General features: G+C 38.3%; 1 protein-coding gene across 1 annotated transcript in view; it reads right to left on the bottom strand.

The window, feature by feature from the left end:
* The window catches only part of SORCS1 (sortilin related VPS10 domain containing receptor 1), a 700512-nt gene that overhangs the window by 437020 nt on the left and 238930 nt on the right, over window positions 1-24562 (bottom strand). Inside the window, exon 3 of the mRNA XM_027852142.1 lies at window positions 12862-12929. Coding sequence (XP_027707943.1) covers window positions 12862-12929 — 68 coding nt within the window. The remainder of the gene's footprint in view (window positions 1-12861; window positions 12930-24562) is intronic.

Here is a 24562-nt window from a genome sequence, read left to right as displayed (position 1 = left end):
TTACTAGGTGCCATGGCAACCTGGTGCCCAGGATTTATCTAGCCCTGCCTTAACAAAACCTTCTCTGATTAACTCCACTCATCTGTGCCAACTGAGCAAGTCACACTGCATGCCAGTCTAGCTATACTCCCAGTGTTTTATGTTATATTCCTTTACTTTGTGTTAATTGAACCACCATACCTGGTACATGACTCTTCCCACAGGAAATGCTCAACTTAATGGTAATTAGCCCAATTCTCTGGCATTTAGATCACAGGTCAGAGTTTAATATGGTAGCACAGGGACTTTCTGAGGCTTTAACTTCAATAGAATGTAGTCTCCTTTAGGACAGGGGCTTAATAGTTTTGTCTGGGTACTCCAGAGCTTGGCACATTGCCACTGAACTGGCACTTATAGATGCTTGCTGATGAATTGATTATGCAGATGTGGGAAAATAAAACTTCCCTTAGAAAAGTGGCTTGTGGAAAGGCTTCTTTCTGTGGTGAAGTGGGAAGAGAACTGAATTTGACACTAAAGAATCTGGGTTCATATCCTGACTTTGTTGTTTACTACCTGTATAATTTTAGTCAAGTCCCTTAATCTCTCTGGTCCTCAGTTTCCTCAAATGTGAATCAAGAGAATTGGACTAGTTGATTTCAAAGGTCCCTTCAAGCACTGTCTATGATTCTATCTGATACATAACCTCTATGGGAATATGAATAAATGAATGAAAAAAGCATTTTAACACGTACTATGGTTCAGTTACTTTATGTGCATTTATGAAGTACCTACTATATGCCAGACTCTGCTAGATATTGCAGACATAAGACTGGATTTATATTTTAATAGGGAAGGACAAAGTATATAGATGCCTATATATGTGTATATACATAAATATGCATTTATACACATATATGAACATATACACATATATAAGCAGATATATGTGTATAGATATAGATATAAATATTAGAGGCAGCTAAGTGGAGCACTAGAGTATTGGCCCAGGACTCACGAACTGGAATTCAAATTCAGCCTCAGATAATTACTAGCTGTATAACAATGAACAGTCATTGAATCTCATTAGACTCAGTTCCCTCAACTATAAAATAGGGAAAATAGCACCTAGCTCCCAAGGTTGCTGTGAGGATTAAATGAAATACTATTTGTAAAGTGCTTAGCACAGTCGTGCCTGGCACATTGCCTGTTGTTGTTGTTACTGAGTCATTTCAGTAAGGATCCCATTTTGGAGGCTTTCTTGGCAAAGATACTGGAGTGGTTTACTATTTCATTCTCCAGCTCATTTTACAGATGAAGAACTGAGGCAAACAGGATTAAGTGACTTGCCCAGGGTCACACAGCTAGTAAGTCTTCATTTGTTGTAGTGTTATCCTTACTATTCGGTTATGCTGATTAAAAAGGAAGCTGTGTAGACGGGGCAGAGTTCCAGTCCAGACCCCCAGGGTAATTTCAGCACGGTATATAATCTCTCTGGGGAGGCAGCTGAGCAAGTTCTTAATAAGTAGTGTCCTGCTGGCTATGTAAAAAAAAATTAGTCAAAATAGAAGTTCTTTTCCTGAGGTTCTGGAAAATATCGCCCTCAGTCTCAATGGACAAGCCTGGAGTCTCTGACTTGATGCTTTAGGCTTCTCAGTGCTGGAAAATACCCTACTTTTGAGTGGCATGATGGAAACTGCCATGCTTAGACTTCAGAGATCAATGTTTGAATCCAGACTGCCCAGAAGAATTTCAAGGCAAAGGCTTGGATTCAAATCACCTCTCTACCACTTGCTACCTGTATGACATTTGGCTAGACAGTCACATATGTCTATGAGCAGCCTCAGTTCCATCATCTACAAAATTAGGGAGTTTGGCCATGATTCCTGAGGACTGACAAAGCTCATTATTCACCTCTTGACAGAGACATGATGTGCTTAAGATGTAGGATAAGAACTAGATTTTTCACACAGTAAATATGGGGATTTGTTTTGCTGGACTGTACATTTGTTATGATAGTTTTGTTTTTTACTTTTTTTTTCTAATGTGGGGGGAGAGGCAAGGAGGGATAGGGAGAGAAAAAAGAAGTAAGAAAATGAGTCATTGTGGAATTTTTTTTAATGGTGGAAAAAGATCAGAAAGAAGGCCAGACAAGGCAAAGAGCTTTGAAAGCTATAGGTTGTACTTATTATATGCTTACAAAGAAAAATAAACTGTACATAATAGTAACCTGCACAATCCTCTTTTTTTCTGTTTTATTATGTGTAAGTAAAGGCCTGTTCTATTCAATATTTAAGTTCAGAATAAAAATAAAACCTAATTTAAAACAATAAGGTTGGAAAATATTACTTCTAAGATGATTTCCTCTAAGTCAGGATGATCCTAAGTCATTGAACATCCGTACTTATCTCAAAAATAATAATAATAACGCTTGAACTCTCTTTTTTCTGAGGTTTTCTGGGGAAAAGTTCTCTGTTAACTTTATCACATAATTGTGAGCTTTTACATTCATTATTATTACCATTTTTCTTCCCAGGAACACCAGTAGACTCAACAGGCTATATTTTAGAAGTAGCTAGGAGGCACAGCAGATAAGAATACTGAAGACCTAACTTCAGATCCAGCTCCAGACATCTACTTTGTGATCACAAGCAAGTCATTTAACCTCTTTAGCCTCAGTTTCCTCAAAAATGTGGCAAACCAACTCAACAAAGATTGACTGTTGATTAGAAGGAACTCTGCTACATGCTGTGAGGAATAAGTGATGAAGATGAAGATGAAGATGAAGGCATGGTACCCCCATTCAGGGAGCTTACGAGTTATGGGCATAATGGTGTCCTCCTTATGGAATAGTGTGAAAGAAAGAAATTTATTTATAGTATATTAAAAAAACTCACTACATGCTTTTTGGGTATGTTTTCCCAGGGCAAACATTCTTGTCTAAAGTATACCTATTTTTAGAGTTTACTGAACATTGGGTTTTTATTGCAGTGTCCTTGGAAGCATGTACAAACTCCCCTTTCTCTTCAGTACCCCCTCCTCTTTCCTCACCTCTGCATATCTCTGCAGCAGGAAAGAAGAGGCAGAGAGAGTGAAGGTGGAATTACCTATGGGACTGTCAAGCTAAGGTGTGAATCCTGCTATATACATATAAGTCAGCTTCCCTCTGTCAGAGACAGCATGAACATCTGGCTGCTTTCTAGGGAGCAGAGAGAATGTTACTGGACCACCACAGAGCATTCTACCCACCACAGGATCTCAAAGCACTTTATGGTAATGAAACCCTTGAGAGAAAATCTGGATCTTCGTCCTATTCAGAATACACAAAGATAAGCAAATGACCTTCCCAAGGTTGTTTAACAAGACCCTCTAGAGTAGACAAAAAAAAAAAAGTAAACCTGACTTCTATTCTCCCTATTCTAATATTATGCCACATTGTCCCAAAAGAATCCTTCTGGAGATTTAGGGGAAGGAGTGAAGGCACATGTATTTGGGGGAGTCCTAATAAAGACCTTATTTACATGGTTATGAAAAGAACATTAAATTCTAAGAGAGAGTAACATCTGTTAAGGCTGGAAGGCAATGGCAGTGTGTGTCCCTTTAAGACAATACAATTCCAATCTCCTTAAAGAATTGCCCAGGGCTTTCTCACCAGCTAAGCACCTCTCAGCAGAGTTCTGATTGCCCTGGTACAGCCCAGAAAGAGGAAAGAGAAGGAAGATGAATATATTTCTTCTCAGAGATAGTGTATTTGGATTTTGACATTTTATTTATCTCAACCTTTAAGCTTATCTTGCTTCAATATAATCAAACTACCATTTTCTACCAACTCTCAAAGCTTCATCCACTTTGTGATGAGGAAGTTATCTCTGAATGTAGGGGGTAAAAAAGCCCAGCTAATTGGTCTATGTCAGATTATCTTTATTTTCTCCATTCATTTTTTTCCTGGTCTGAATCCCAAATGACAACACCAACAAAACAATGTCAACAACATGCTCTCAGATTAAGACCTAATCAATGTCAGACTCCATGCTAGAAGGAAGCTCATTAATTGAATAGGGGACATTTTGATGTGTCATCCAGAATTGAATGATCCACGGAGGCCCAAAGCCTAATAGGACCTCCATACTGCCAATTGTCTGTCTCTCACATTCTCTCAAATCTCTCAGTCTGTCCAAGGACCTCATATCCGCAGGTCAACAGTTAACTGTTCTTTGTTAGATGAGTCTAGTGGGTTGATGGAAAATTCCTGGCTATTTAAGTCCAAAAAAAATTTTAATTAAATAAACAATTATTAAGTGTTTACTGTATGTATAGCACTATGCTGAGCACCAGGAGAGATAAAGCATTTAGATAAAATTCATTCTCAGTTTTTGTGGAGACTACTAGACCCATCTGACATCTGAACAAATAACTAAGGCAAATAATGCATATGTGCCAAAGAAAGATGAAAGCAAAATGCAATGTGAGGTTAAAGAGGGAAAAGATCATTACAAATTGTGGTGAACCTGGAGTGTAGCCTGGAAGATGTGGAATTTGCATTCAACAACAAATCTGTTTAAATTCAAAAACAAAAATTAATTTGGCACCCAGTATGTGTAAGGTTTTATGCTGGGCACTGAAAATAGGATGAAAAATCAATGTAGTGCTAGATCTCAGGGAGCTTATATTCTACAGAGGATAATACCATACGTACACAAAGTAAGCAAATGCAAATTACATACAAAGCAACCAGAAGTAATTTGAAGAGGAAGACATTGCTAATTAGTGGGAATCAGGAAGGTCTTAGATCAAAGACAGCAGTTGACCTGTACTTTGAAGAAACTCATGGTTTCTAGGAGTTGGAAGGCAAAGAAAGAAGCACATTCTAGGTGTGGTGTGCAAACTGTGTAAAGGCAGGGAGGTGGGAGATGAATGTCATACACAGGAAACAGCTAGCAAGACAGTTTAATTAGAATAGAAAATGGGTAAAGGGGACTTGTATGAAATAAGCCTGGAAAGGAGGTGGAAGTCAGATTGTAGATGGCAGTAAATGCCAGGCTGACTAGAGGTAATAGGGAGTCACTGGAGATCTTTTAATGGTATCTTGAGTTTTAAAGAAGAGGTAAAAATTCAAAAGATAAAGGCATTTAAAGGCTACAACTGTTATAATTACTTATACCTTATCATCTTCCATCTCATGAAGTATAGGTAGGATGGCAAAACAATATGCCCTCTTGTCCAAGATCTAGTTGAAACTACAGGTGTGGGAAATGGGGCAATAATGTGACTGAGTTGAAAGGGCAACTTTTTGCTGTGGACAGGAAAAGGTTTCTTGAGTGAAAACTAGTCTGCCTCTTAAAAGGAGACGGCTTTCCTAAAATGGAACCAATGGCCATCTAATCTCACAAAGACAGAAAGTAGAGGTACAATTCTGTCTGAACCTTGAAAAGGAAGGAGAGTGGTACCAATGACCAACCAAGAATACAGGTGCTAGTAATGTCAGACTCTCCTTCATGTACCATAAGTAGACTAGGAATGGTAAGGACACTAGGGAGAAACAGAGGATATTAACTCTTCTTGAAGGTAGCAAAAGTGCTTTCTTCCTATATCTAGCCTTCTGTCAGGCCAATTTTCAACTCAGTATCTTTGCTCTTGCAATGAATACAGCACTCTTTCTTTTTTTTTAATATTTATTTAGTTTTCAATATTCACTTCCATAAGCTTTTAAGTTCTAAATTTTCTCACCCTCTCCCTGCCACCCTCCCCAAGATGTCAAGCAATCTGATATAGGCTCTATACATACATTCCTATTAAACGTATTTTCACATTAGTCATGTTGTAAAGAATTAGAACCAACAGGAAGAACCACAAGAAAGAAGAAACAAAACAAAACAAAAGGAAAAAAAAGAACAAATAGTATGCTTCAATCTGCATTCAAATTCCATAGTTCTTTCTCTGAATGTGGATAGCATTTTCCATCATGAGACTTTTGGAGATGTCTTAGATCCTTGCATTGCTGAGAAGAGCTAAGTCTATCAAAGTTAGTCATCGCACAAGGCTGTTACTGTTTACAATATTCTCCTGGTTCTGCTCATTTCACTCAGCATCAGTCCATACAAGTCTTTCCAGGTTTTTCTGAAGTCAGCTTGCTCATCATTTCTTATAGCACAATAGTATTCCATAACATTCATATATCACAACTTGTTCAGCCATTCCCCAATTGATGGGCATCCCCTCAATTTCCAGTTCTTTGCCACCACAGAAAGAGCTGCTATAAATATTTTTGTACATGTGAGTCCTTTTACAATTTTTATGATCTCTTTGGGATACAGCCCTAGCAGTGCTATTGCTGGGACAAAGGGTATGCACATTTTTATAGCCCTTTGGGCATAGTTCCAAATTGCTCTCCAAAATGGTTAGATCAGTTCACAACTCCATCGACAATGTATTAGTATTCCAACTTTCCCACATCTTTTCTAACATTTATCATTTTCCTGGTTTGCCATATTAGCCAACCTGATAGTTATGATGTAGTACCTCAGAATTGTTTTGATTTGCATTTCTCTAATTAATAGTGATTTAGAGCATTTTTATATGACTATAGACAGCTTTAATTTCTTCATCTGAAAACTGCCTGTTCATATCCTTTGACCATTTATCAGTTGGGGAATGACTTGTATTCTTACAAATTTGACTTAGTTCTCTACATATTTTAGAAATGAGGCATTTGTCAGAAACACTGGTTGTAAAAATTCTTTCCCAGTTTTCTACTTCCCTCCTAATATTGGTTGCATTGACTTTGTTTGTGGAAAACCTTTCAATGTAATATAATCAAAATTATCCATTTTGCATTTCACAATGTTCTCTACCTCTTGTTTGGTCATAAATTCTTCTGTTCACCATAAATCTGACAGGTAAACTATTCCTTGCTCTCCCAGTTTACTTACAGTATCAGCCTTTATATCTAAATTGCATACTCATTTTGACTTTATTTTGGTATAGGGTATAAGATTTTGGTCTATGTAGTTTCTGCCAATCTCTTTTCCAGTTTTCCCAGCAGTTTTTTTGTCAAATTATGAGTTCTTATCCCAGAAACTGGAGTCTTTGGGTTTATCAAACAGTAGATTACTAAAGTCATTGACTACTGTGTCTTGGGGACCTAATCTGTTCCACTGATCCACCACTCTATTTCTTAAAACATAGCACACTTTTTGAGCTTGACTATTGATAGGCCACATCTTTCAAGTAATAAGGTATAAAGGATAGGACTTGGTCTGAATTCTGCTCAGATATTGACAAGCTTTGGGAGACTTAGAAAGCCATTTAATCACTCTTCAATGTCCTCATTGGGAAAATGTGGATAATAATAGCATGTCTCTCACAGGGTTGGTCAATCAATCAACTATCATTTATTAAGCACCTATTACGTGCCAGGGACTGTATTAAGTGTTGGGGATACAAAGAAAGGCAAAAACAAACAAAATGAAATGAAACAATTCAGTCTCTGCTCTCAAGTAGTTTACAATCCAATAAAGGAGACAACTTGTAAACAACTACGTACAAAGAATATATACACGTGTATATGTTTAGCTATATGTGTGTATGTGTATACATGTATGTATATATACATTTACAAATACATATATAGACATATACACTTACATATATATTTGGCAATAGTTTCCTAAGATTGAAGATTGATATAAGGATGAAATGAGATAATATAGAGTACATTTTGTAAAATTTCATAGTGTTACAGCAAGTTCCTCTGATAAAGGTTTTTATTTCTCAAATATATAGAGAATTGAGCAAAATTTATTAAGATAAGAGCTATTCTCCAATTGATAAATGATTAAAGGATATGAGCAGGCTGTTTTCAGAAGAAGAAATCCAAGCTATCAATAATAATATGAAAAATAATGTTCTAAATCACTAATAAGAGAAATTCAAATTAAAACAACTCAGAGGTATGACCTCATACCCATCAGATTGGCTAAAATGATAGAAAAGGAAAATGATAAATACTGGAGGGGATATGGAAAAATTGGCACACTAATACACTATTGGTGGACTTATAAACTGGTCCAACTATTCTAGAGAACAATTTGGAACTATGCCTAAAGGGCTATAAAACTGTGAATGTTCTTTGATCTAGCAATACCACTACTAGTTCTATATCCCAAAGATACCTAAGAAAAAGGAAAATGACTCATATGTGTAATAATATTTATAGCAGCTCTTTTGTGGTGTCAAAGAATTGGAATCTGAAGGGATGCCCACCAGTTGGGGAATGGCTAAACAAATTATGATATATGATTGTGATGGAATACTATTGTGCTATAAAAAATAACAAGGATGGAATGGTTTCAGAAAAACCTGGAAAGACATATATGGACCAATGCAAAGTGAAGTGAACAGAACTAGGGGAACACTGGACACAGTAACAGTGATAATGTAATGATGATAGACTGTGAAAACTTAGCTATTCTAATCAATACAGTGATCCAAGACAATTGTAAAGAATTCATGATGAAAAATGTTATCCACTTCTAGAGGGAAACTGATGAACTTTGAGTGCAGATTGAAGCTTTTTTTTTCCACTTCATTTTTCTTGCTTTTTTTCCCCCAACATGACTAATGTGGAAATATGTTTTGCATGACCTCATGTGTACAATGGAGGTCATATTTCTTGCCTTCTCAATAGGTGGTGGAACGGATAGATGGAGAGAGAGAGAATTTGGAAGTGAAAATAAAGAAATAAAATAAAGATACCCTGGGGAGGGAAACTTTATAATGATATGTAAATGTGAATTATTATTGAACTCTCTTGGTTTCTCCTTTTGTTTTCATTCTTGGCTTCAGTGCATAGAACAGCAAGCCCATATGATCTCATGTCAAGAAAATCAAACAATGCCTTAGGAGAAATAATGACTTATAATCTACTCCAATTCTCTTTGTAGAGAAGCTTATCTGTTTAATTATCTTTAGACTAATTGATAAAACATTGTTATTAACGTAAGTCAGTCATGTCTGATATATTGAGTTGTTTAGACTGAGCTAGAAATTCCATTAAAAGTACATGTTAGTTCTTTTGCTTGCATGTATGTGTTGTCACTTTGTCAACAACAGCTTTTTGTTTTCCTCAATGAGAGGCGAAATAGTTAAAAATATTTATCCTGTTAGAATAGGCTGCATCTTTTTAATAACTCATTGAAATAAAAATCCTTTGGCTTTTGCGATGACTTATACTATTTACATCGTTTACCATGCTGCAGTACTTTAAGAACATTACTTAAAAGCAAAATAAACTTGGTTTACATTTAAAGAAAAAAAATACGTGTTTGTTAAACATTCCCCATCCAACAAGAAAAGTCATGTCTGTTTTGTTTAGTTTCAGACAACCACAAACAACCTGCTGGACAAATGTTTCAATTCCCACTAGGCAAATTGAAGCCCAAATTCTTTCCAACAGTAGCATTTGTAATGATAGAGAACAACATGAGCAAAGAAAGAGAAAAGTGAAATAAATCTATAGGAGCGGTAATTCACTATATTTGGAAGTATAGAATACATGAAGGAAAATTACAAGAGACAAGGTCAGAAAGGTAGACTTGTGTCCAATTGTGAAGGGCCTTGAATGCCAGATAGAACTTTGAATACTATTTGGTAGGCAGTAGAGAACCTGTAGAGCGTTGGAGTGCCATGACTCTTATCTATGTACAAAAAGTTAAATCTAACAGTAATGTGAAGATGATTTTAGAGGAAGCGAAGAATAAGGTCAGGAAGACCTCTTAGAAAAGTTTTTGAAAATCCAAGGCAGTTGGCAATGAGGCCTTGCCTGTTGAAGGGCTGGAGCAATGGGGCTAGAAGTGTCAGGTGATAGAACTGGAGAGAGATGGTCCTTCTTGCAAATGCCAACCCTTCTGCTTGTCTCTTCATGCTATTCTTTCCTACCTCTTCCAAGAATTTGACTCTTTGAATAGCTTCTCTTCCCTTAATTTTCAGTTACCTAATACATTTGATTCTTCTCTATTGTTTACAAACCCATATCTATCCATTTCTAAAGAAAAAAAATTAAAACACCTTTAACTTGATCCTACTCTCCTCTCAAGCTATCCGATATCTCTTCTCCCTTTCATAGCCTCCTAGAAAATGTTGTCTACACTTACTATCCTCACTTTCTCATATCTCTGTTCATTTAATCCCTTTGCAATCTGCCTTCCAACCTCATGACTCAACATAGCCATCTCTCTCCAATGTCACCAACAACCTAATTTCTAAATCCAGTGGGTTTTTTTTGTTTTGTTTTGTTTTTTCTGTCCTATTTGACCTTTCGTCAACATCTGACATTACTGACCCCTCCTTCCTCCTAGATACTCTTTCCTCCCTGGATTTTCATAACACTCTTTATTCTTATATTTCTTACTCCTTCTCTGGCCAAAGTATTTTATGACATAGCCAAAGTAATGGTTCATTTCTGAGCAACTCTTCCACAAGACTTGAGGAGTCAATGTGGTCCAGAGGAAAGAGTACCAGATTTGGAGTCAGAATGTCTGGGTTCAAATTCAACTTCCACCATTTATTTTGTATGTGACATTAGGCAATCCCCTTGTGATTCACTTTCCCCATATGTAAAGTGAAGGTTTGCATTAAATGACCTCAAAGATCCCACTCAAAATTTATAATTCTATGATGCCTTTCCCCCACTCCCATCATGCATAATGATGGGCAGGAGTTGTTTGAAAGCAGGTGGGTCCACAGAGCCTCTCAGGATCTACAGACCCGAAAGTTAGGGGACCACTCTTCAAAGGAACCTCACTTATAGTACAGCCCACACTTGTAATACTATCTTTGGGTCCTGGTGCAGAGAATAGGCAACTTTGGGGTTGGCATTAAGGATATTTTTTTTCTTTTGTTGCTTTATGCATACCTTAAATGAGCATTCTTCCCTAGGTGGGGAAAACTGCCATGGTATGTGCTGAGAGAAGAACAGGCTTAATTTGAGGTTTCAGACTGACAGAAAGTCCTAACTCCTTTTATTATTCTTTCGGAGGAAAGAGAATGACTGTCGTAAGAGACTGACACATTGAAACAGAACAGCTTATCTTTTCATTTTCCAACATGCTGGCTTCTCTTTATGTGGCCAAGAACATTGATGAAAAAAGGTTGGCTTCTCTTTTCATTTTTATAGGAGTTTGTTTGATGTTTGGTATCCATCAAGGAAGCAGAGCTCAAGTTATGAAAAAACACTATGATTTAATGTATTTAAATAATGGTGCTGCTCTCCCATTATTCACCCTTCTCACAAAAAGAATGTCAGACCCATTAAAAAAGGGGGGCTAAGAAGATTTCTGGATTGCTTCTGTCAGAGCTTTTAAAAACCCCAATGAGATGCCACAAAACACTAATTAATATGCACAACTTCCTCATAGCAGAGATGCAAGTTTTCCAGCTTCCTTGATGTCTTGAAAAACTGGCCCTATGAATTCAACATTCCCAATACCTTCTAGCAAGAATAGATGAGAATAAGAACTTCAAGTCCTATGTTTGCTCTGCCCAGTAACTCCCACATTACATAATAGATCATAGGATTTAGAACCCGGTAGAATCTAACACAATCTTTTCATTTGATAAGTGAAGGAGTAACCCTAGAGGGATATGGTGACACACTAAAGGTCATACAAGTAGTAAGGAGAAGAGCCAGAAATCAAACCCCAGTTCTCTGATCAAGATACACTGCTCATTTTACTCCACTAAAGCTACTTTGCCTAGGAGGAATCTAGCCAGACATAAAGTCAAATTATAATGTGGTTTGCTTGCTTCCACCGGAGGTCTTCAGGCAAAGGTTGGATGATTATTTGTTAGCTTTCCATTAAAGGAAATCATGCTTTAGTTACAGGCAGAACCTCTAGAGTCCTTTGCAATTATTTTTTTTCATCTTTCCAATTCTCAGATTCTTTGGTTATGAAGGAAATTGGGTAGTCAGTTGAGAAGAAATGTTATCGACCTCTATAACAAAATTTAACAATCTATTTTGTTTTTATCTAAGTTTGCGTGTGTATGTAATTCATTTCAACTAATATGCTAATTGGGTATTGTGTATACTGTGGAAAGCAACTCTGAATGTGTTCATTGAGATTATGAAATCAGAGCAGGGAAGAGGAGCAAGGAATGGCATTGGCAATATGGTTGAGCCCAATGCAAACTATGAGTTGAGGATGGGATAAGAACAGAAACTGGACCTTGATTTCACTGGTAGAGAGAACTCCGGGGGGAGGAAGCCCTCTAACCAATGCAGATTAGCATGTTCTCTGCATCTTATAGTCTTAGAGAGTTGCCAAAAGCATTGACAAGTTAAGTGACTTGCTCAAGGTTATACGTTCAGTGTGTGTTATAAGTGGAATCTGAACTTGTCTTCCTTGTTACGAGGAAGGATTTCTAGACACCAAATCATGCTACTTCTCTCTGAGTTAAAGAAATGACTTTTTAAAAAATTGTTTTGTTTTGTTTAGCAGGCCCAGAAATATGGGTGAACCTCTCTGTAAAGGTGGCTTAATGGTGCTTGTTTCACCAATGTTAGGACCTCCAAGAAGCAGGGAATCATGGGAAATAAAATGGAAACACTTTAGAAATAAATGATTTTGAAGTATGAGTCAGACTAAAATCAAGAAAATAACAACATGGCAATGATCCAGTCCTCAAATACGTACAGGCTGCAGCACCTCCCCTACGCAAGATATACGACAGCTTGATCCATCTTAAAGAAAGGAAGGGAATTCAGGGTGAAACTTCTCCAATGTAACAGAGGAGTGGGGGAGAATCCAATTAAATTCAATAAGAGACATAGCCAGAATGTTCATGTTTAAGTAACTCAGTAATTATTAGGGCAATTTATCTACTTACCTCCAAAGTGAGCTCTCAGTGATGCTCCCTAGGTTATAGTCGTAGAGCTTCGTCAAAATTAGAATCACCTGAAGGCAAAAGAAGAAATCATGCTTAGTCTCAAACAATTACAATCTCATAGAACTGAAATGGCCCATGGGAAGGCTTAGGATTCCTTTAATGGGCGCTTAACATAATTGAATGAATTGTTAAGGCTTTCTGCCTAAACTGATGTGGAAAGTCTTGGCTGGGCCATGAGCTGAACTACTCAGGCCTTTCACCCCACTACACTACATGGCTACCTAATACCAAGAAATTTCTTTGATGATAAATGTTAACCCTGAGGACTCAGCCTCTAGCTTGCCTGGTCCTCCCTTGAGTAATCTCCTTAAAGGTAAGAAAAAAAATGGTGGCCATTGCTTTGCTGAACAGACAGCTGTGAATCTTTTTCCTGGGCTTAGATTCACCCACCTCATCACCTACTTCAAACAAGAATGAAGAAAGTGCCCCTATTTCCTGGGAAAGCATGCTTGGAACTCACCAGCAAACTAAATTAAGTTCACTTCATTTCCGTTTTTAGTCTCACTGTGCCTGCAACAATGTAACTTTAGCCATTCATCTCTCCTTTTATTTGTTTTATAAACAACTATTGGGGGCTCAGCAGTTTGCTGTAGGGATATAAAGAAACATAAGCCTTAGCTCTTGCCCTCAAGACGTTTATAATCTCATTAGAAGATACCAGTTTTTGCCTGTTATCCATGAAATAGAAATTGCTATCACATACAAGCTGGTACCTCATTCCCAGGGCATGTTATTATTATTGTTGTTGTTGTTGTTGTTGTTATTATTTTCAGAGTAGAATCCACACCAGCTTGTTCTAGTGGAAACAATACCAACTCAGAAGTCAGAGAATTGGATTCTAATCCCACTTTTGATGCTTACTGACTATTCAACCTTGGGAAAGTCACCCAAATATCAGTGAGTCTCATTTTTGTCATCTGTAAAATGTGTTAGTTGTACTCGACGGCCTCTAAATTCCTCTACAGCTCTATATCTATGATCCCATAACTTTTCTTTCTTCCCAAACCCCAGTCCTTTCAACCACACAAAATACATTTTTAGCTTGCAGTAGGCCTACTGCTTTCTGTGACTGTACTCACTACTCAGGGCCAGTAGATATTCCAATTACACTGAGCATTTAAGGGAAATGAGCCTCCAAAAGCCAGGATAATTCAAAGATCAGCACCAAAGTGACTCCTCTATGCTGTTCATTGTGCCCAAAGTGGACAATGAAAACACAGTGGGCTTACTCATTGCCTTCAGATGTGTTCTGTGGTCCTTACATCATCAGATATTTGTTCTGCATTTGTGGTGGGGGCAATATCCAAAAACCCTTCCCTGGCAGGTTAAGATAATTTTCCCCTGAAATGTATTGAACCTACCTACCCTTTCAAAGGGGAATGTGATTCTAGCCCCTTCACATAGGTTCCTGGTTGCCTGAGTTAATAACAAAAACAAAAACAAACAAACAAAAACCATCCAGGACTTGAGTAGCTCTTTCCTAGGTCAGAGTACTGAAGACCAATAGCAGTACAGGCCAGCTGAATGAACCACATCCTAAGTGAACATCCCTTCCCTGTTCTGAATGTCTTTCCCTGGCCATGGATATTAAAAAAAACCTTTTGTAAACTCTTCAATAGACTATGAGGACTATGAGTATCTCATTTCATTCCAATTCCAAACATAAGGCAAGTGACCAGCCTTTTCAGCCCTGAACTAACCTGGTCAGCCCTAGGCTATGACAGTCTTGGTCTTAGAACTCTAAGTGGATTAAGGTTAAGTGACTCGGCCCTAGTCACCACAGTTAGTAAGGGTCTGAGACTTAATTAAACTCAGGTTTTCCTCATTCCAGGCCCAGCACTTTATTTATAAGCCACCTAGCTGCCTCCACCAACCAGCTGACTCTCCACAACTCAATTTACTGAAGGAATCTGAATGAGCAGGGCAATCTTCAATACTTCTTTCATAGCAGTACACCAAACTTCTCAATCTATAGAGATTCCCTGAATTAAAGACACTTTAAAAAAATGTAGAAACATTAAAAGACAGTCAGAGCTCAGGGATTCCCTATCATCCATGAATATTCCAGTGGCCAGACTAGACTGCTGACTTTTTTTGTTTGTTTCTTTTAAAGTTACTCCTTTAGCAAAATGCAAACATGTATTAGGTGCTGGGCATCCGATTGGGACATCAGATGGTAGGACTGACATGGGGACATATGCTTAACAGACAGGTTTGCCAATTAAGGCACTCTAAGTGCTAAATTTCAATCACCACCATCCCAGGAACACTTATCAGAGGCAGCAGGGTGGCTGTTTGTTTGAAGACACAGAATTATGTTGCCTCTCTACCTCAGTACATTTTGCCAAGTAGGTCTATAAATCCCCCACTAAGAAAATGGGGGTGTGAACATAAAGCATTTCTGGATAGTTGCACTCCTGATACAATATAGCAGTAATCAATAATGAAGTTCAGCCTTTCACTCACCACTACTATCCTTCCTCTGAAGTGGGAATTAGGAGGAGTGCTAGTGATGAAACCCTTTAACCCAGCATGCAACTGCATGAAACCACACACATGCACCCTGAGAAATTGTTTAAGCAATTCCCAGAGCCAAGGAGGTGGGGTTGGAGAAGGCGGTAGGAGTCCATTCCCTTCCTTTCCTTCCTGGGCTTGTAAAACTCAAATGCCAGTGATACTCTCAGGCAGTTTATCAATACAGCACGAAGAGAGGCAACCTTTATAGTATTTCAAAGCATATCTGTTCAAATCAGTCTATTTAATCTTTCTGTTTTCAGAATGAGAGCAAGAGAGAGAGGAAAATCACTAACCTTTCATTCTGCTTCCAATCGATTTTTGAAAAGTCTCTTTTTTTCTTGTTTCTGTGAATTCCTTACTGCCTTGCTCTTTAGTTGTGTTTCTGAAATTCCTGTCTTTAGTTTTGGTTATTTAACAATCCCATTAACTACTCAGCAGAATTAGAACATGTTAAAGAGATCAAGGGCCAAAACATTTAGCCTGGATTGAGCCAGCAATAGAACAGCCCCATAGCATTATTGGGGTGTTAATGAAGAAGAAAAGCAAAATCAATACAGAGCCTTTTTGGATTCTGTTATCAAGGCAGTATAGCATCTGAGGACTAGCATAGCCAAGTACTAAAAGATACATCATGAAAAGGCCACCAACTGATAAATATTTTTTGCCCACTGAAACTTGAGAAGCAAATCTAATTAGATGACACAAGATGATTCAAATAAGCAAAGGGAATATTCACACCAATAAAATCATAGATCCTTAAGGCAATGAAATTAATTCTTATTTATATGACCAGTATGTGCTGAGTAAAAGAAATATGGTGTGACCCTTGTCCTCAGGGCACTTACAATCTATTCAGGAGCATAAGTCATATATGCCAAAAAACTAGAACATAGTACAAAGCACTCTGTAACCAAAGTAATACAAATAATAACTATAGCAGGATTTTAAAGAAGATATAGAATTAATGTGAGCTGGTGTGTTTGGGGAAGGCTTCCTAAAAGAAATAGGACCTGAGTAATACCTTGAAGAATGAGCCATATATAAAAGCAGTGACTTGCTTGAACTCTCCCCTAAACCCCTCCAAATACCTATAAAAATGGCTCTAAATAAATTCTAAAGCAGCAGAACCCACAAAAAGACAGAGTGAAACAAATTTCCAGCCAAAGACAGCCTGGATGGTTGATCAGAAAGTTATATCGTGCGGGCAGGGAGAGGAGCGCAATTCAGCGTGGGCATGCAGGTCTCAGAGACCCTGGAGCAGGCCTCAGAGGAATGAATCTCGGACAACTGTGGTGGTTTCCAGACTTCTCAACCCAGGAACACCAAAGATAACTTAGAAGGTCAATGGGAAAAGTCTGTGACTGCAGTGGTGAGAGAGGAGCTGCACAGGATCCCAGCCCCATTCCTTGGGGCAGCGGCTGCTTCCTGAGCTTCCAGCCCACAGACTGAGGGGGAATTGAGTGGCCTATTAGAGGGGGATTGCAGGAATCTCTCTGCTGGTGCAGGATTCTCTTGCTTTGCCCATGCTTGGGTCTGGGTCACAGTTCTGGGAGGCAGTCCTGGGACAAGGAGGAGCCCTGGCATGGTGGAGCTTGTAGTGGCTGTGGAGAGGAAACTCTCCTCACAGTTCCAAGACAGAAAAGAGTGCTAATAGACCAGAGTACAGGCCAGGAAAGGAGTAAACACCTCGCCCTTGATCACAGCACCTTGGAAGAAATGAAAATTTACAGGACCTTAGAAGTATCTCTGAAAACAGCTACATAAAACCCCTGAAGCTTGGGACAGTACATTCTCCACATTGGAAACAGACTCCTACCTTAACAAAGAGTCTATAACTCAAGACATTGGCTGAGATCATGAGCAAGCAGTACAAAAAGAGTCAGACTATATTATCTTACTTTGGTGACAAAGAAGAGCAAGACATACAACCAGAAGAAGACAACAAAGACAACAAAGAAGACAACAAAGACAACAAAGCCAAAGCTCCTACATCCAAAGCCTCCAAGAAAAATAGGAATTGGTCCCAGGCCATGGAAGAGCTCAAAAAGCAAAATTGGTCAAATGGAAAAGGAAGTCCAAAAGCTTACTGAAGAAAATACTTCCTTAAAAATGAGAATGGAGAAATTGGAAACTAGGGACAATTTGAGAAATCACGGCACTGTAACACTCATACAAGGGAATGAAAAAAATAGAAGAGAATGGGAAATATCTCATTGGAAAAACAACTGACTTGGAAAATAGATACAGGAGAGAGAACTTAAAAATTATTGGACTATCTGAAAGTCATGATCAAAAAAAGAGTCTTGACGTCATCTTTCAAGAAATTATCAAGGAAAACTACCCTGATATTTCAGAACCAGAGGGCAAAATAATAATTGAAAGAATCCACCAATCACCTCCTGAAAGAGATCCCCAAAGGAAAACTCCTAGGAATGTTGTAGCCAAATTCCAGAATTCCCAGGTCAAGGAGAAAATATTGCAAGCAGTCAGAAGGAAACAATTCAAGTACTGTGGAAACACAATCAGGATAACACAAGATTTAGCAGCTTCTAAATTAAGGGTCCGGAGGGCATGGAATATGATATTGCAGAGGGCAAAGGAGTTAGGACTACAACCTAGAATCACCTACTCAGCAAAACTGAGTATAATCCTTCAGGATAAAAAAATGATCATTCAATGAAATAGGGGACTTTCAAGCATTCCTGTGGCAAAGACCAGAGCTGAATAGAAAATTTGACTTTCAAATACAAGACTCAAGTGAAACATGGAAGAGGTAAACAGGAAAGAGAAATCATAAGAGACTTATTAAGGTTGAACTGTTTACATTCCTGCAGGGAAAGATATTTGTAACTCATGAGTCCTTTGTCAGTATTAGGGTAGTGGGAGGGAAAAAATTATATGTATATATAGATAGATAGAGGGCACAGGATGAGTTGAAGATGAAGGGGTGATATCTGGAAAATAAAATTAAGGAATGAGAGAGGATTATACTGGGAGAAGGAGAAAAGGAAAAGTAGAATGAGGTAAATTATCTCAAATGAAACAGACAAGAAAAGGCTTTTATATTGGAGGGGAAATGGGGGAAGGTTAGAGGGAATGAGTGAATCTCATTCTCATAGGATTTGGCTTAAGGAGGGAATAACATACACAATGGGGTATGGAAATCTATCTTACCCTACTGGAAAATAAGGGAAGAAGGGGATAAGAGAGCAGGGAGTTGATAAAGGGGAGGGCAGATTAGGGGGAGGGGATAATCAGAAGCAAACAATTCTGAGGAGGGACAGGGTCAAAAGAGAGAGTAGAATAAATGGGGGGTAGGACAGGATGAAGGAAATATACTTAATTTTTCACAACAGGACTATGGAAGTGTTTTGCATGACTGTACATCTATAACATGTATCAAGATGCTTGCCTTTTCAATGAGGGTGGGTGGGGAGGGAGGAAGGGAGAAAATTTGTAACCCAAAGATTTGAAAACACATGTTAAAAATAAAAAAATAAAAAAATTATTAAAAAAAAAGAGAAGAAGAATGAGCCATATTTAACCTGTCAGAGGGGAAGAAAGAGGGCATTATAATTGAAAGAAACCACATGAAGAAGGGTAAGGTGGTGGGAATGAGAATTGATTGCTCTGGGGACAGTGAGACCTTCCTGACTGATCAGAAAGCATTAGGGAGTCCTGGAGATAAGGTTGACTTGACAACGCTTGGCCATATTATAAAAGTTACTCTAAACTCCTAGGCTCCAGAACCCAGTGAATTTGGTCAGAAAGATTTTTCTCTGTGCTATTTTTTTTCTTCTTTCTCAGGGAAGATTAGCAACACAGGGGCTACCTTGAACAGGTGTTTCTGTAATTGCAACACATGTCATAGAGGCAGCTGAGTGTTACAGTGGTTAGAATGCTGGAGTTGGGATCAGGAAGATATAACTCCAAATGCAGCCTTAGATACTAGCTGTATAACCCTTGTCAAATCACTTAAACTCTGCCTGACACAGTTCACTTAATTGTAAAAAGGGAAGAATAATGGTACCTACCTCGAAGGGTTTTTGTGAGGGTCAAATGAGATAATATTTGTAAAGTGCTGAGCATGGTGCCTAGCACATTTAGTAGGTGTTGAATAAATGTACTTTCTCTTCCCCTTCACTTCATAGTCTTCACTGATTCTCAGATTCATAATTTTTTTTTGCCCAATTTGGCCAATAATCCTAGGTTATATTATGAATATGACACTTATATTAAGGATACAAGAGGACTGAGAACTGCAAATCTGAATACAGCTCTTTCCACTGTCTCCCATTTTATTGTTAGACCAGTTTTTGTACTTCCTGATTGCTGCTGAAGTAGTTCATGCAAGTCCAGACCAATTGTCTGGATACACTAACTGGTGGAATTTTTTTTTTAAACAGTTAAGGATGAAACAAACATTGAATCACAGAAAGAGTTCATTGTGAAGGACTTCAAAGGATACTACATTGGTAGTAAAGGGGAGGACAAACTCATTCATTTAAGGGTATGGATCTATTGAGTCATAATTAGAGACTAGTCAAAAATCCAAATTTCATATTACATCTTGGGCTTAATCCACTTTCAATCCAGTCTACTATACATTCTATCCCTACTACATGGTCCATGGGCAAAGAGGCTCTATGATAACAATGATAACCCTGTGCGCACAAAAAGATTCAGTTTCACTCACCAATCAGGATCTATGAAGCCAGGAAAGAGAACTGAGATGTCTTACAAAGAGTTTCACCAAGAAAGACTAAAACAGAAAAGTTGTTTCTGGTTAACTTTTAGTCAATAGTCAATAAACATTTAATAAGAACCTATGTGCCAGGCCCTATGCCAAGTGCTGGAAAAGAAGAAAGATGGTCACTGCCCTCAAGGTGTTTACAATCTAATGAGGGAAAACAACACACAAAAGGAAACTGAAAAGCAGAGGAGTAGGGGTACTGCTGGAGGGAATCCAGTGGGGGTGGGGGTAGGCATGATCTTTATGTAATCAAAACCAAGCAGAACAATTGATGGAAAATGAGGCATTAGCTGGAAAGTTCTGAGAACTTTTCAGCCAATTCTGCCTGGCTTCAGAGGGGTGTAATAAAATGAAGGAATATGTTATATGGTTATAGATTTCTAAGGAAATTATAAAAATATAATTAGAATAGAACAGTCCAATAATGGAATAGACTGCCTGATAGGCTGGTAAGACAGTCAGAAATCTGGTGCAATAATTAGAGTGGTGTCCTAGGAGTCAGAAAGACCAGTTTGAATCTTGTCTGAGACATTTACTAGCTGTGGGATCATAGGCAAATCACAACCTCTGTTTGCCTCAGTTTCCTCATCTATACAATGAGGACAATAATTGTACCTCACACACAGGATTGCTGTGAGGATCAAATGAGATCACACATATAAAGGAAAAAAATACAAACTTTAAAGTGCTATATAAATGCTAACAGTGTTGTTGTTTTCTCTGATGGGAGATATTAAAGCAAAGGCTGAATGAGTACCACTCATGGATGAAGGGAAGGGAATTCTTGTATTGTGGGGGATGTTAAACTAAAGCAATCTTAGTGTCCTTTCCAAATCTAGGATTCTACTATTCTATTCAGAAAATTCAATTAATCACCAGCCCCCCATTTCCTGAACAACCCAGTTAATTTACAATGAATAAAAGAGTGAATTGAATTTTATTTAGAGCTTACTATATGCCAAGTACTGGGCTAAGTACTGAGGATAGAGTTTTTGCCCTTAATCGCCAGTGCCTCTAATGTGGGAAATTACCAAATAATCCAGAATTCATGATAGAGACCGGGTTGGTTTAGTAAGACCCAGAAACCAAGGCAAGAACCCTGATCATCCCACAAAGGCCCTTCTTCTTTAGAAGCTACAGTGCTTATTACTGAAGAACACATTAGATACTGTATGAAAAAGAATTTAAAAAGTTAATCACCCCCCTAAGAATTTTTAAGGCAAGAACAACAACATCAGAGTGTGCTCACATAGCAATAAAAGATATGTAAACAACTGAACCAATTCTTCAAATGTACAAGAAATGCCTCAATTAGTTAACTGCTTTCTAAAGTTGTGTTCTGTTCTATCCTTCTTCATTCTGTGCCCTATTCTCCATCAACAGTCACAAAAGCAAATGTTTCATCTCTTACCTCAGGCCAAGATCAGAATACTATCTCATCTAATATCTAATGTTTAATCCTCCACAGGATCATAGATTTATAGATAAAGAGTAAGAAGGGGTGTCAAAAGCCATCTAGTCCTGCTTCTACCTTTTACACGTGAAGAAACTAAGGCACAGAGAACAATGTGACTTACCTGAAGGTCACACAGATAGCAGATATCACTGGAGGGATCTGAATACAAGTCCACTGACGTTAGTGCTTCTTTCTACAGTATTGGGCTATGAGTATCTGAGCTTTGAGTATTGGCCTACCACCTACTGGTGTAGCAATATCCTAGAATGAAAAGTTAACTTCCACTTATAATAGCTTCAGTCTCTGCTCTGATGTCTCCTGTGGTCCTGTGGCTATTCCAGGTAGAATAGAACTTCCCTGAGGTTAAGGGCTGTTTTAGTGATCTGTCTATATCCCAAAGCCTAGCACTGTGCCGGGCACATGGTTATTAAACACTGGTGATTGATTACCATGCTTCCACTCTAAGAACGCTTAGAATCTCAGAGACAAAATAATATAATAGAAGGAAACCTGGAAAATCTGGGGTCGAGGATTGGTTCTATCACTGACTAGCTGTGGGAGTTTAAACAAGTCACTCCATCTTTCTTGGTCTCAGGTTCTTATCTGTAACATAAAGACGATAATATGTAAATAAGAGTTCCATACTCACTACCTCAATTAATGTAATTACAGAAAGCACAGACACCTAATTTGAATCAATCAATCCCAGAAAGTAATCACAAAATAGTAGGTGTTAAAGAATGTTCAACAACCTCATAATGTGTGAATAAGTCCTAAATCAATTTGAAAGGATTATGGAGCTTTGTCCATTGGATGAAAGGTAGCTGATGCAACTAGGAAACATCCTAACACTGCTTGATAGATTCAGATACACCTCAGGGGCAATGTGAAAAAACAGTACCCGGATTGGTGGTAGGTCATTCCAGAGATAAAGCATTCCAATTCAAGAGATGGGGAAATCTGGTTTCAGAGTTACAGCCAGTACATGGCTGAGGATATGTGGGGTATGTTGAGGGCCAATAAGGTCTCTCCTTCTCCCTCTCCGTTTCCCTCTAGCAATCCCTCTCTCTGTCCTCTCCTCTCTGTCTTGTCTCTCTGTCTCTGTCTGTCTCTCTCTGTCTATGTCTCTCTGTCACTGTGTGTCTGTCTGTCTGGCTCTCTGTGTCTTTTTTCTCTCTATGTGTCTATTTCTCTGTCTCTCTCTTTCTCTCCCCCACTCCCCTTTCCTCCTCTTCCATGTCACCGGGGAGACAGGACTGGTAAGATACCAGACTGGTAGCAGACAGTGCATCCAGTTGGGATCAGAGAGACTACATTCACAGGAAACAATGCTTCCAGCCCAAAGCACAGAAACCCAATAAAGACAAAATCACGTAGAGAGATAATCACACAAGGGGAGCTGCATGGGGACTCCATGAAGGGAAAAGGACTTTCCAGTACCAGAAATTTTGAGTTATCCTTTTACAACATGTGTTCTCATAGGCAGGGAGACACACTGAGGGCATAGTGATGAGATCATCACTCAAGGAAAGTGGCAGCTTCAGGGAATGTGAATGTCTCTACAAATGGTGAAGAAAAGTCCCAGTTATAGTCTTCAAAAACCTATAGATTCTTGGAGACCAGCAGAGAGCTCACCTAAGGGGAGCTTCAGGAGGCTTCCACAAAAGGGAAAATGGACTTCTAGTATTAAGTATTTCCTACATCACCCTTCCCTCTTCCATGTATAAATACACCTTATAATCCTTTCAAATTGACACCTAATACCTTACTACTTTGTGATTATTTCTGGGATTGATTATTTGAATTAACTGAAGTGCTTGGACCTCTGTCATTACATCAACTGAGGTACCCTCATACTACTTGTTCTGCCTATCTTCCAGTGTTGGAAGGCTCTCAAACAAGAGAATATACGTGAAAGTGCTTTGAATTCTATAAAACATTAGGAAAATGTAAAGTATTATTGAAAATTGTTGGAACTAGAAAGTACATGAAGACCTGGTCAGTCAATAAACATATATTGAGCACCCACTATGTGTTAGGTACTGTGCCAAGTGTTGAACACAGTCAAGTGCCTCATTTCACAAATGAAAGACGTGAGACTCTAATAAAGGAAATAACTAACACAGGGTTTCATAGAGAGTTAATATCAGAATGGGATCTAGAATTGGGCTCTCCTTATTTTGATTTTGATTTAATTTCCATTATACCATATGCCTTAGAGAAGAGTAGGCAATTCTACCTATACATAAACTGTCATCTTTTTCTAGAAAAAGGCCTTCCTAGAAAGGTTTTTTTTTCTAGGAAGAATCAGTTGACCTAATATTTCAAAATATTTCAAAAATATTTAGGAAAAAAGAGAAAGAAAGATCCTCTCATGGACTCATTGTGAGATAAGGGAGTAAGCTTTTACTGACACCTCCTTTCCCTGCACCCTCAAAGCTTATGCTAATAGATCTAAGTTTCTACAATCCTGGCTTGGAGGTGGAAGAATGGACCAGATGAGCCCAAGGGACCCCTTTAATGCACTGATGTGTGTTCTCTGGGAGGACAGTAGTTAAATGAGAACTTTGAGATCTATCTGGATTACAGACACTATCTAAATATTAAGGCATTTTTAAAGTAGGACATGTACACAGAGTAAACACGCCATTGAGCACCAAACCATGTGTTAATTATGAGGAACTCCTTATGTTCAGAAGCTTTCTTTTCCTCTGTTCATTTTTTTTTTCTGCCTCCAATATGATGACGTGAAACAAGCCTGTCTCATCCCACTTCTCCATCTTGGTTCACATCTTGGTGTTATTTGGGCTGTGTTTAATGCTATTTTTCAAGGCAGTCGCTAGCCTACTTGCAAGAGCCTAATGAATAAAGACATGCCTGTTATGTTGTCCTTCATGTCAGTACGTGGATTGTCA

This window comes from Vombatus ursinus, unplaced genomic scaffold (assembly GCF_900497805.2).
Source record: "Vombatus ursinus unplaced genomic scaffold, bare-nosed wombat genome assembly UNPS02009205.1, whole genome shotgun sequence".
In the NCBI taxonomy this organism is placed as follows: domain Eukaryota; kingdom Metazoa; phylum Chordata; class Mammalia; order Diprotodontia; family Vombatidae; genus Vombatus; species Vombatus ursinus.
This window is presented reverse-complemented; position numbering and strand designations above follow the sequence as displayed.